This window comes from Brachyhypopomus gauderio, unplaced genomic scaffold (genome assembly GCF_052324685.1).
Source record: "Brachyhypopomus gauderio isolate BG-103 unplaced genomic scaffold, BGAUD_0.2 sc47, whole genome shotgun sequence".
Lineage (NCBI taxonomy): Eukaryota > Metazoa > Chordata > Actinopteri > Gymnotiformes > Hypopomidae > Brachyhypopomus > Brachyhypopomus gauderio.
In genome coordinates, this window is record NW_027506873.1 from 2641960 (window position 1) to 2656272 (window position 14313).

The 14313-nt window shown below is 42.7% G+C and overlaps 1 protein-coding gene across 1 annotated transcript; it reads right to left on the reverse strand.

Annotated features, from left to right (window-relative positions):
* Positions 1-564: 564 nt before the first annotated feature.
* On the reverse strand, positions 565-12718 carry LOC143487516 (protein FAM168A-like). The gene is made up of 8 exons (XM_076986468.1): positions 12444-12718; positions 9413-9529; positions 7384-7475; positions 6636-6716; positions 6407-6549; positions 6136-6307; positions 5571-5705; positions 565-4861 (listed from the first exon to the last, which is right to left on the reverse strand). Exons 2-7 carry the CDS (start codon positions 9481-9483, stop codon positions 5590-5592), a joined length of 675 nt encoding a protein of 224 aa, XP_076842583.1. The 5' UTR covers positions 9484-9529; positions 12444-12718; the 3' UTR covers positions 565-4861; positions 5571-5589.
* Between the last annotated feature and the right edge of the window lie 1595 nt (positions 12719-14313).

Here is a 14313-nt window from a genome sequence, read left to right on the forward strand (position 1 = left end):
ATATGATATGCTAAGACATAGGCATTAACAATTACAGGCTAATTAGTGAATACGTTTAAGGACCCTAAAAAATTGATATATATTATATATATATCTCGGTGTGTATAACCACTCAAAATCTTGACTTAAATAATGTAAAAAAAAAAACATTTTAATCTAATGGATTTTGCTTACATTTGTTTTTAAGACAAATATCAGTTGGGAAAGGTGTTAAATGTGAATATATGTCTATTCTCAACACACACACACACACACACACACACACAATTATAAAGGCACCTTTAGCAGTTTATTTCACAAATGTTCCTCTCTAGTGCTCTGCATATGTGAGAATGTCTTCAGGACTGATGGAAAAGCATGACAGGTGCTGGTTCAGATGATGGAGTGTGCAAAGCGGTCATAGGATAGTTACTTCAAATAATCCAATATATAACTAAGACAATGTTTATTTAGGCATAAAAATTTGTTATTTTATTTATTTGACATCTTCCCTGTTTTTCAATGTAGAATACAATTCAAAATAAACAGGTGTGTTATGATACAAATAGAGACAAACACAGTAAATTGTTTTGAAAGATTTTAATAGTTATTGAATGATCTACATTTTACATGTACAGCAAATATAATACAATTACAACCTTGGCCCTTAAGTCCTCAAGATCACTAACAAATCCTCATTACAACATAAAACAACATAAATGTAACATAATACACTTCATCTTCACAAGCCTGATGAGTATGTTTGCTCTGACATAATCCCATCTCAGGATTACAAAAAACGACTGCGACATCAGATAACGGACTGAAATGCATTGCAAAAAACATGTTTGTTGCCTGTCAGTTTGAGACACCTTGATGCTGACCAAAATCCATCACAACATGGTTTTGGAAGAGGTGACGTGTAGGTCTGCATTTCGATTGGTTAAGTGCTCAGACGGGAGCTGTGACCATCTCCACGTAGCAGGCAGCAGACAGGGAACTAGCCATAGGCGGGACTCAGACACCACAAAATGTCATTCTGCACGTCAAACAGCGGCAGGAATGACAATCAAAGAGTAACAGGAATGACTTAATCTCTGTAAATGCCTGCACCCCCCTTGGATTCAATTTGGTTATATGGTAAATTGGGATGGCTTTCGGCAAGCTAATGTGGGGTTCGGCTTCTGAAATGCTCAATGACAAACAAAAACATCAGCTGGCATGAATGTGTGTTCCTTTTCTCAATGAGACGAATCTCATTTACGTTCAGAATGATCAGGGCCTCGTGTCCGTCAGTCACACCCCTAACGTCACCTTAACTTTGTGAAGCTGCTTGTCCTCTACCAGGTCATGACAACCTTCTCACTGCTTGTAAGGGAGCCAGACCCTGATAAAGTAAACAAACGATAACACGGCCGTCGTGCAGACACCCGGCCTGCACGAGCGTTCTCAGAATGGAGAACAGCCCCAAACACGTTCGCTACGTCAAGGGTTACTGCAAATCCCCTTCCCACGTCTCCTCCAAACGACCCAGGTGTGAAGGTTCATTGTAGCAGAGATTTGTTCATATATAGTTTATGTCTTGGACTTCATGATATTTAAAACAACCACTACTTATCCCAGTTACAATGTGTTTTTTTCCCCCTCAAACAATATGAAATATTTCTGCCCTCGACAAACGATTCATTCATTGTCACATCACAATGGTTTAGTCCCTAGGGTTTAGGACTGGAGCGATGGTAAAGGGGCTGTGTAAAACCACCCTGAGCAGCAACCGGTGCTTTGTACCGGTCCCTGACTCCGTACAAACACGAAGGCAGAAGTTATCATCCGTCAAAACAGAGTTTAGGTAAGAGAACATTAAGACTTATTCTGATAAGTGATTAAAGTTCCATTGAGGAACAGAAAAATTATTAGTATTTTCTAAAACAGTAACATCTAAAAAAGAAAAAAACAGAAGAAGCCATACTTTCCACGGCAGACCTGGACAAAACACACTTCACCTTTATCTGAATGTTCCCCAGTACTCAAGGCTTTGAGAAAATACATGTATTTGAAAATACATTCTATTGCCCAAATACTCAAAATACTTAATTTTCTCTGTATAATATTCAGATATTTACATCACAAATACTTCAAATACATATCTGTGTACACAGGTCTGCGCCTCACTCGTCTTACGTCGGCTCGCACCAGCAGAACTGGCCGCATGCATTGTTAATTGCATTTGCCACAAATACTAGCAGGAGAAATGGACGATATGCCAGGGGCAAAGAAGAAAAGAAAACACTTCAAATGTGTGGCCCTAGCACTGCTCTGCGTGGCCAAGGGACAGAAGTGTTCAGCCAGTGCATAGCTTTGGAAGTTGGGTTATGAGAGCTTACGGAAACCTGGGGTCTAACGAATGAAATGTGACTTTGACCACAAACTGTTTGGGTTCTGTTCTGATGCTGGACCTAGTCCAAAGGGGAATTATGCCCAACAGGGAGAATGTTCTGCACTTGGACCTAAACAAATGGGTTCTCGTAGTCCTCAAGCAGCCCTCAGAAGATGAGTTGAGGAGCTAGACCCCTTGGGCAGATCTTTAATTTGTTCTACCTGAATACACGAATATATTTTACAGGCAAGCGTAGCCCTGCTTCAGACTTCACTGCGGCATCATCATGAACGTGAGGGACCCTCAGTGAAGGGTGAATTTTCGATGTCTAAGAAAATGAACATTAAACATTTAACGAATCTGCGCTTTCAAGATTTCAAGCCTAACTCTCATGAAAGCAATACACCCTATGTTTCATGCTTATCCACAGGTTACAAGAGCACACGTTTGCTGTCAGAAATATACCATGTCCAATGCTATTTGGTGCATAACTGCAATAAACCAACAATTAACAGGATACGGAGGATGCTGCTAAGTTCAACATACACAGATCGACACTGCACAACGCAGGGCAACACCTCCCCTAGACAAACACACACGATTCTACACTAGCATGACCACGGTCATTTGATATAGTCTGCAAATTCTATTCTGTCGCTTTTTAACAAAACACAAACGTAAACCATGTTTTTTCTTATATAAAGTGGTTAAAATATGGAAGAATATTGCAATGATATATAATATTTTGCATGGATCTCTTCAGTGTTTGTTTCTTTTATTCTGGAAGACTAGAGTGCCACAATCGTAATGTACAATAAATGAATTCCCTAAAAGATTAAGCATTGTACCAACTACAAGCATAGATTATTACTTTGAAGAGTGCAATTTTCCTTACCAATCTGTATATACTTCCATTACGATTTGACATATTTTGTGAACCATGTAGTTTCTCTCATCTGCTGTTTTTTAACAGTCTGTCTCTTTCCCCTTGTGTGTGTGCCCAGTTCTTAACACTCTGTCCATGATAAAACGCAGACATCAGTTCCTCCCTCTGTCTTGAGGTGCTGCACTATGTCCAGTACACTCCCAATATACAAGACGACACGACACACACGTGTAGAGTGGTGGTGGGGAGGGGTGTTGGGTGCTCGTGCTCAGTAAAAGAATCCTGCGTGGGACGGTAGAGGCTGCGGGTATCAGTCGGACGGGGACCACCACGACTACACAGAGAGTGGACGTCTCAAGTTCATTTAGTCGCACTCTTCAGAGCCACAGCCCCGACCATGCCGAGTGTGTGGGGTGTGGCAGCTAGAAATGCAAGGGTTCACCTGACCTCAAAGTGCTCACTATCAGAAATATTTCTCATTTTTAATCAAGGTGAATATGAATTCCACTGTGCATGTTAGATTAAACATGCATCAAGATTAAGATTAGTCCAAGACTAAATTCCAGCATCGCTAATGACTTCAATCCCTCCCAAGTCTTGAGACTAAGATTAATCTGTATCTAAAATCTGACTCTGATAGCTTTCGAGCAGCTACCATATATTCCTTTACACTCATTTGTTATAATTTAGCAAGATAAATTTAGTAGCACGAAGTGAGTGAATGTTGGCATGATGTTGGCATTAAGTTTATATGACCCTTAGTTCAAAAGGCTCAAAGATAGCTGTTAGGTTTCAAGCACACAATAAGAATATGTTAGTGTTCTTTTAGCTTTCTGGACCTCCATCTGAATTCCTCCTGTCTTATTGTATATATTGTTGCATGTATACTATTGCTGCATATGCCCAGGTGATTGTGAATAATACGCATGGGTGTATCTGGAACCCGCTGCAGAAGATACCTCACTCAGCTTGTTCATATGGTTTAACACACTGTATGGATGAATAGCGAACACCGCTGAGGTACGGGCCTGGTCAACCCGCTGAGATGTCCACTAAGCTGCCTGTATCTAACTGAACCCTTTGCCCCAGTGAAAGGAATGAGTACAACAAGTCCTCGTGACAAATTGTGCTAATAAACCACTGTAAGCCAGAAGACCCTCAGTGAGCGCTGGGCGGCAGAGGGTCTCGGATGTTTCTCAACGAGATATGAGGAGAGGGCAGAGGAAGCAAAGAGGAGCCCTTTCATGACGGCACTGAAAAAAACAAAACCCTGAACGCAAATCGAATCGCTGAAAGGAACGTCAGTGGGAGGACACGTGGACAGATGTGATGGAGACACAGTGTTTGTGTACCACAGGAACCAGTGTGAGCACTGCTGAGGTGGCAGTGGTGGAGGGTTGTTTTTGCTGTTGTCGTTTTTACTATTGAAAGACGTTCAGATTGAGATGTAAGAAAAAAAATATACTAGCTAACAAAGTGAGCAGCTTTAAGGAAAACAAGAACACATAAAGTGACCATTGCTCATTCAGTACGTGGACTTGCAGAAGGACTTGGTGCACCAGAGTTCACTGCTGGACTCACAGAAGACTGGAACTGGGAACGATGGTTTTTCTCCAGGTCTGCAGAACCCATGCGAGGCAGGAGAGACAGGAAGGAAGAGACGGGAGAAGACGGCTCATTAGACGGCGGCAAAAAACTCCCAGCCTTGCAAAGCTCTGCTGGAGCCAGCCTAAGCCCCTCTAAACATCCCAGTGAATGAATGAATGAATGTATGAATGTTTCAATTTATATAGCACCTTATCAGGATACCCAGTGTTATCGCATACAGGACCATGGGTCAATTAACACATGCATGCTTCGATCTCGATCTCTGAATTAATTTTAAAGTAGTTTCACATTGCTCCTTAATACAAAAGGAACCCACACATGTTGAGGGTAACCTCATTCTCTTCACTTCCCTATTTACGTCTTAAAAACTAAAACATTATTTAACTAATCATTTGAAAAATCCAGATAAACATATTTTAAAATATACAAATGTTTGTATAATATTAGTGTGTTGTCAAAACACTATACTGCACCAGCATTGCGACAAAAGTGCATTAATTACTGAGTTTTCCTGCAGATAAGGATTAAACAAACACCAGCACTGTCCGTTTTACATGAGAAAAAATTCTGGTAAAATAAACTGCTAATTTACTGGATGCTGAAACAGTATTCATAAGGCACTCTTTGCATACTTGTGGTTAAAAGTGGAGGGGGATTGTGGGTATTTGAGTGTAAGGAGCTGAATAAAGTTCAAGTAAACTTTAAGAGGACACCACTCACGCGCGGTGGGCTGGTAATTCTACCAGTGCGGAGGCACGTAGCTGTATCCGGGGGTTCCTTGGGGCCTGTACGTTGGCACGGTGACCGGGTGAGCGCCCAGGGCTTGCGTGTGCTGCGGCGTGGTGAGCAGCGGACCTGCAGACACAGGCGCAAAGACTCGGTCACCGTAGTAACAATGAGTAACCGTAGTTGGGTGGGGGGATTCAGCACGATAAGGGCTGGAAGACCCAAGGTACCAGACAAACTGTACAATCACCAAAACAAAATGAGATTAATCCTCTCGATAAAAGTCCTTTTGACGGGATACAGAGCATGACACCCATTCTAGCCATTAGAAATGGCTACTGGCAGCAACACAGGAAGTTTATATAACTGCAATTTTAGTTTCTAACTGCTTTCAATGTACATCCTTCCAGTTCATCTTACATTTTCTGTTTGTGTAAAATATATAAATAAATAATAAATTGCTGCATCAATAGCATTGACCAAAGGGAGGAGCCAGTGGCCACTCCCCCCATAGAACCTCCATGGTCTCGTAGGCTATTTGCCAGAGACGTTGGCCCACCTGCAGACATGGCCATGGTGGAGCCGGCCAGCATGCCCATGGGGACGCTGCTGGGGCGGGCGGCGGGCACGGGCGCCGGGTAGATGGCTGACGGCAGGCTGTTGGGCTGCACGACCGTGGTGTGGTGGATCACGTGCGGCTGGGCAAACATCGGCTGCGAGTAGTAAGCACCCTGTGGGAATGAAGCCAGGAAAGGGGGGATCGGGAGGGTGGGTTATGGTGGACGGGAAGTTTGTGCGGTGGCAGAGGAGTAGTTTGGATGCTGGCTGACCTGAGCAAAGAGGTTTTGTTGGGGGTAGGCACTTCGGATGGGGTACATGGCGGTGGAGTAGGGGTTGGGCGATGCGGAGTATGGAGGCGGGGCTCCGTTAGACTGTGAGGGGGGCACCTTGTAAGGAGTTCCTGTTGTGTACCCTGTTGTGTGCAGACAGAGACGTCATGATCTGTTCAGTCCTAACTAATAAACTGCAGGTTGCATGCTGTGGATGCTGAAGTTTTACCTGGCGGGTATCCTGGGGTGCCCGTCTGGTAGATGTTAGGCGTGTACGCGGGAGCCGTGCTAGGATAGCCCGTGGAGTAGCCTGTGGACACACAGACATGGGGCGTCAGTGCCCGGGTGAACCGATATGCAGGAGCAAGATAAATTCACACCACCATACCGTCTTAGCAATCATACCACCATAAATTGATGTGAATGTGAGAAAATAAGCGGTTTATCATCCACCAGTTAAGACTGACAGGGCAAAAAGTGTGCTAGTCTACCTCTTCTTGGAAAGAATAGAGAGCAGAGAGAGATAAATTACTTCCTCAGATCATAATCTAAACTGGCGTTGTGGGCATGTGATTAATTCCTAAAGTAATCAGGTGAGTCTCCACAACCCTGGGCAATGAAATTCTGCCTTTTAATTTTTTAGGTGATTTTTTAGGCGAGTCGAGTCGAGTTTCCTAGTAACAGTCCATAATAACCACCCATGCTGGCTTGTTCCCATCATGGGCTCGTTAATTGGACAACACAGGCGTGTTAAGAGCAGAGAAATGGGTGGGTGTGCTCCAGGTACCGGGCTTTAGGAACCAACCCTGGTTTGTTATAAACCACAGCGGTCATGATTCACGACGGCTGGTGTTCTGTTGTATTACATCGTCTGTCACCGTCTGACAAACGGATGAGAGCACGTTCTGCTCCTTTGGAATGACACCTCGACCCCTTACGCAGAAGCTCGTTTCAGCTGGTGGGAGGCACCGTCTCACCTGGGTACGCCATACTCTTGGGGTTTCCGTACGCTGTGCCCGGCTGCACCGGACTGTAAACGGGATTCATGGTGGGAGGCGCTCGGCCCTTGCTGGAGGGAGGGAAGGGTAGAAGGAGTGAAGGAGAGGTGAGAGGAAAGGGTTAAAGACCCAATATAAATCACAGAGCCAGGAAACAAACTAAAAAAAGAAGCCATAACCAAGTGAGGCTAATAAAACCCCATAACAGCGAACAGTTCCAATTGTACATTCTGTGAAAGGTGCATCTACAGTTTCAAAGCCTCTTTGCGACTGCCAGAGGTCTGTCGAGTTTATTCTAAGAGATAAAAAAAACAACCACTTATGTGAAAAGACAGAGTAGACTATAAAAACGGATCGTCCAAATGTAATTATATGGAGCAGAATATAAACAGATGGAAAAAAAGAAAAGGTCTCAGATAACACAAACACAAACAAAACGAGAAAAGAGAAAATTAAAACAATAGGTGTGTTACACATCACATTAAACGCAGGTCTGACTTGAAAGATGGCACTCTAAATAAAAAGAGAATAAAAATGCGCTAGAGGAGTTAAATGCAGGACTCCGTGACAGCCAGACCGGATAACGTGATGACGAAGGAGCACTGATGGATGAGGAAAGAGTGACGGGTAGAGGAAGAAGGAGCGAGTGATAGATGTATGCGCTGGTCATTTAAGACACGTCGTAAACACACTCTTAGAGAATATAACCAAAGGACACATCATGGTCCGTGTGAGGTTCTGCCTGTAAAGCAGACGGCAGCGCGGATTCGCCTCTCAAATACGCGTATGCGCAAACCGATTCAAAACAGTAAATTCCGACTTTCGTACATTAGCTCCATTCGTGCGACTTTTTTCCCCTCCATACTGCAGATCATCACCCACCGTTATGATGTAGTCCACGTGTCAGCATTACTGATAGCCTGGAGGAAGCAGGTGGTTCTCAGAGACCTGCCCCACTAAAGGCGCTCTGCTGTAGTCTCTCAGCTGCGACAGGTTTAACTCTAATCGACAGAGATGGGAAGCACATGATGTGCGGTAGGAGAAGGAAAACTCTTGGGATATAAATCTCTCTTCAGGCTCCGTGCAACCTGCACGCAGCGTAGTCTTCCAGTGGTTGAGTAAAGGCCTTTGAATGCAGGAAATGCTTATTGTAATGTAAGTAGCCCGCATAAGAAGTATTTTAATCAAGCTCATCTATAAGATCATTTCACACAAAGATGCTAATGAAGCTAATAAGACAGGACGCCAGACAGCATGATCTTACTTGCTTAATTGCTAGACTTTACTAACCTAGCTAGTTCTTCTACATTACAAAAAATATAATTATATAACTTATTTTTAAATAGCTGTGTAGGCTATTTTTGTTAAGGGGCATGTGTTGTGGAAAGAACAGAAAACCTTTAGAGCGGTTGCAAAACATTTTCAGTGGCTCCTTGACTGAGCTGGTGAAATTGTCAGGTTATTTCAGTGAAGATATGATAAATGTACTGTGTCACTTTAGCTGTGTAGCACTAGTTTTGATGTAATACTCTCGTATGTATAGCTACCCACCTTTTCTTTTCAGGTCAAATGACACATGGTAACAAAGGTCTGACCCAAGGCTGAACACAGTATAGTTATTTAGCGGTCCTACAGTCAGACGAAGCCAGACTGGACCACAAAAGGCTGCGTGGCATGGGGCAGAGCGCTCTCTTATGCCTTGAAAAGGACGTCCACAGGAAATGCGACAGCTTCCTCTGACAAGATAACAGCTTGGAGACCTCTAAATATTTTATTCTGGGATTATAATACAAGGCAAAATACAAGAATAACGTCAAATATTTATAACAACCATTCAAATGTCGTTAGCCATATTACATGACCACCTGCTACAGTGTGATGTGTTTTTTAGGTGGGGCAAAGGTAACGACAGGGACAAAGACCGAATGTTGTTCAGTTCAGGCGTACTGAGAAGGTAAGACGGAGAAGCTCTGGGTGAGTGGAGGGGGACTTTGAGGAACACACTAACCTCTTCAAGTTCTGACTGCTTTCGGGTTGGTATAAGAAAGCAAATTTGTCAGTGGGGTGCCCACTTGCCATGTTCTGAGAGGGCTAGTGTAGGTGGTGTGGAAAAGCGTGCGCAAATCTGAAAAAATGAAAACAGTAACAGATCATGAGCTCAGTGGGTGAAGAAAAGAAAAAAAGGCTTAGCAAGCAAAAGCAAGACAAGGCAGTAGCATCAGGCAAAAGAACAATACAGCTGCTTACACACACACACACACACACACACACACACACACACATAGGCAGATGGATACAAACATGACAGTCATATGCAGGTCCAGTGGTTACTATAATTTAGGAATTGTGTTAAAAAATGATTAATAATCTTATGTATCAAAATTCTCATGAATTAATTATTTTTACTGTATTGTCCACCTATAACACAGATATTTGGTACATGTATGTGAGATTTTTACCCAGGTTACATGACCACTTTGACTAAAGACTACCCCATGCATGGACGGTCAATATAATGCATTTGCATGCAAAATGCGGCAATATCTGACATGCATTAGGTTAAGATATAGCAGATGACATTTACACAAAACGTGGTTGACAAAGCCTGCAGAATTGCAGTGAAATCCACATACAACCACTCATGATCTTGGCACAAGTTAGTGGACATGAATGCGGTGAATGGCAATAGTTTGTGTTGTCTCAGCACCTGAAAGAAGCCAAAGGTGGCATTCCATCAAAGCCAGACTCACATTGTTTCTGACTTCACGTTAAAGAACACATCCATCATAATACATGGGGTTGCAGAGGCAGGTATGTATGTTTACATGGCCTATACAGTTCACCAAAGGAACGACCCACCCACCCCCCCCCCCCCCCAAAAAAAACCCAACCAAATCAAAACCAAAGTTGCTGCCAAATGCCTAGTTTCTCCAAATGTGCTGACCATCTGGCAATGATTCAAGAGCATCAACAAACATGATATCGTCCGGCACGCAGAGAGAGAATTCAGCGGTACTGAATAAAATCGAGGGTGGAAATAGTTCAGTGGGCGTGTCCCAGTGTTGGCTGGGTGGGCGTGGCTAAGACATCTCTCTTAATGGGGGGTCTGTGATGACCTTACAACACACCTGTGACCTCACATCACATAAGAAGTAGAACCTCAAACAACCATCATTTCTGAAAGTGACACAGCTCTTGCTTTGCTGACATAGGCTGCCCCAGGCAGTGCTGACAGAAGCAGCCAGGTTAACCTCCAGGCAAACGTTTCACCGTCTGCGAAAGCGCTTCTCCAAAATCAGGAGGAACAGGCGGTCAGCTCTTTTCTTGTGCTGTCCCTTCTATAGGCAGCGGTGAATAAAGGGAATTCATTACCAAGTGTACACACAAATCCACCACAATGTCATTCGTTTGCAGTACAACGGAGTGCACACATACACACCTCATCCTCGTGCGCAAATAAAGAATCTTGTTTTGCTAAACAAGACATGTCTGTGCAAGGTTGAAACCACAGGACGTGTGGTAAGAGGCTTAGAGTACAGCTTCTAGAAACAGGTGAGATAATGCTCATCATATCTGATCATGTCTAAACTTTCCTATATCATTTCAGCACAAGGAATGAGAGATGTTTGACTGATAGATGTCATTAACGGTCAGACACTCAAGTACCAAATCAATTATCTCCACCATCTGTTGTTATGTGGTAGATTATCCAGTCTGCCAGAGTTCAAATTAGCTGGAATTCGAGTTATCCAATAACATCGATTAGGTTGCTGTAATTTCAATAAAATTATTTAAAAGTTTTAAAGGGAAAATCTCTCATTATTTTGCAGTCAAGTCCAGTTCTTCGATCAGTGGAATCAGGACAAATTCAACAGAAACCTCCTTTTTTATCTTTTTGTTGCTAGTCATTATTTTTCTAGAACCTCTTGTGGCCTGTAAACCACACAAGAGCTCTTCCATCTGCTGAAAGGTCCACGTTCTTTAGGGTGAATTTACGTAGACACTGGTTCAATTTGAGTTGAACCTGATCATATATACACATTATAGCCCCTCGACCACCACCACCTCCCCCAAACTCGAATCAAGGGACATTTTGGTATTACCCTCATTGTAGAGCAGTTCGCACTGGCACTGAATGTGAGCGTTTCATGTGGACACCAAAGAAAATAGCCAGGATAAAAATGTAAACCATTCGAAAAATCATTTCAACCAACCAACTTCGACAACGTTACACATTCTGATCATTTTACAGAGTTGACTAGCTGGCTAGTAAACAATGGTACGGCGACCCTATTCTTACTTAAATACATTTCCCACCCGAAACATATAATTTAGCTAGTTGGGCTAGCTAACGTTAGCCAAAAACTAAGCTCGAAAATATGCACGGCTAGTCAAGCAGCCAGCTTCGCAACAAAGAACGATCAGTTTCATGTATAAACCACTCGCCAGGCGACCCAAGCACATATGCGAGCCCACTTCTTACTTCGATTTCAAACATATATGTGTGTATATGTATGTATATATATATATATATATATATATATATATATATATATATATATATATATATATATATATGTATATATGTATATATGTATATATGTATATATATATGTATTGCACGCTTGATGTGTAATATAGTTCACGCGGCTTAGACTGCAGACACCATTTTGCGCTGCAGGTCTCCTTGGTCGCCTGCAAAAAAAGAAAGAAAAAAAAACGCATGCTAGCGGGAGAACAAGAGGTCGGCGACAGATCTCCACTAGATCCCTCCTGTCACGATCCACGACGTGCGTTAGCTGTGCGTGCTTGATCGCCCAACGCCACCACAGACTTGCGGCTTTTGCTCAAATAATAATTATTGCGTTGTTTCGGCTCGTGACGGCTTTCGTAAAGTTGTTGGATTTTTTTTTCCATTTCCAACGCGCATCACAGCCATTGCATCTTATGTTATGATCAATTGAAGCAGCCGTTCAAAAGGGGGGAAAGTCTAACGTTAACGAGGCCAACGTTAAGAAGGAACAATGCATCGCACTCACCTAAATCGCCTCGGAGGTTTTTCTGCGTTGTCTGTTTTCAGTCTGTCCGCGTCCCGTGCACTTTACGACCGATCTGCTCGTTCGACCGATAATTTCCTGCGCTGGACGTGCCTTGATTCTGCACTTTCGGGTTCGTAAGCGGAGCTGCTGGTGACATCGACATTCAAACAAAGTGGGGGGATGGGAACACTCGGAGAGAAAAGGAGGACGGCGGAGGGCACCGAAGCTGGGAGGACCTCCTTCCACGTGCACGCGCGCGCCACCGTGCACCGACCACTACACCAATGTAGTTGAACTCCAAAAGCCCATTGGCGAACGAATTACTTCTCAGTGCTATTCGTGTTCCTGAATTTAATTACATGGTCACAGTATTAACCGGATGTTGTACACAACGTTAATGCATGTTTTCATTGGGATTCTCTCTAAACCGGGAGACTAGGTAATAGCTCCTGTGATCTGTGTTATGTTATCTCCCACAGCCTGCACACGAATGTGTTGAGTGTGGCGTGCACGGCTGACGGTCTGCAGGCCCTATTGTATCACACGTTAGTAACTGCGCAATTACTGCGTGTCGTGTTCACAGGTAGAATGCACCTGTCATTCATGAGTTAAATTCGGTCTAATAAAATTTACATTCACTTTAACAATTTAGTGACTTAGATCTTTTTTTCCCCGAGCTTTCAGCCTTTTCTGTTAAACTCTTTAGAATATTTTTGTTATCGCAATATAATGTATGTGTATGTAGTTTATTAGTAGTTTATATGACGTGTTTTATATGACATGCATTATTTTAGTTTACACACAGACGACATAGTGGAAGTGTGAACAGCGCTGTTATCTTTCGGATGCAGGTCGACACTGGGTGGTGCAAAAAAACATCTCACTCTGAAACGTTCTCGCAGTTCTCACAGTAGCATAATATCCTTCAGTATAGACCATCAGTGGTCTTATTTATGCCAAGTTGCAGAACCTCTAAAGTATAAAATCAGAACATAATTTGTGCATCGTGATTATCTCATATGGTACTCATTGTCCTTTTCATTCAGACCTTGAATTTATGCTATTTAAAGCAAAATTTAAAACCAGCTCTTGGAAAGAATCCCCCATCTACCGAACAGAGAAGGACCATCTGAACGAATATTTCCCCTGTGACTAGTAACATGGTTAATGAATCTTTTATTGTATTTAGTTAAATTTGTGATTATACCATAAACGTGTTTATTATGTTTATTGCATTATGTGTTAATTTGTTTAATTTGTTTTGGGTTTTTTTTTTTGGGGGGGGGGGGGTGGTTATGGAATTCAGCAGCTAACTCAAGAAATCTGCCGAGATAATATACTGGATCTTAAAGAGCTAACAACACAATATCTCTAACTGGCACTTAAGCAAAGCTATTGGCACTTAAGATGGTGACAGACTCTACCCCACAGGGAATGCCTCGGAGGTCATGCTAAACTGAAACAGTGTCCTCCTCTTTTATGTAAGCTAAAGCTTAAAAGACATAGGTCCCCCTAGTGGTGGAAATGTGAACAAAGAAGACAATGGAAGTCCTTACGCTACAGCCATCTAGAGCTGTTGCAGGTTAGGACTAGAAGCACCTTGAATAAACAGGAGTGAGATAAACCAGAGTGTGTTCTTCTTTCTTTTTGGCAAGGTCACTGACAGTTCAGCTTATGATTAGATCACTTACTATGATACAACCAGCCAAAAAACATGTAATAATGAAAATGTAATGCACTTCCAGTGGGTATTCAAACCTATCTATGAGCTGATGTATGGGAGACAAAGGAATTGTTTCACATATTTTTACATCTTGGAGATGGACGTGATGCTTAAGAAAACATGTTGTTTCATGATGTGAAACCCTGT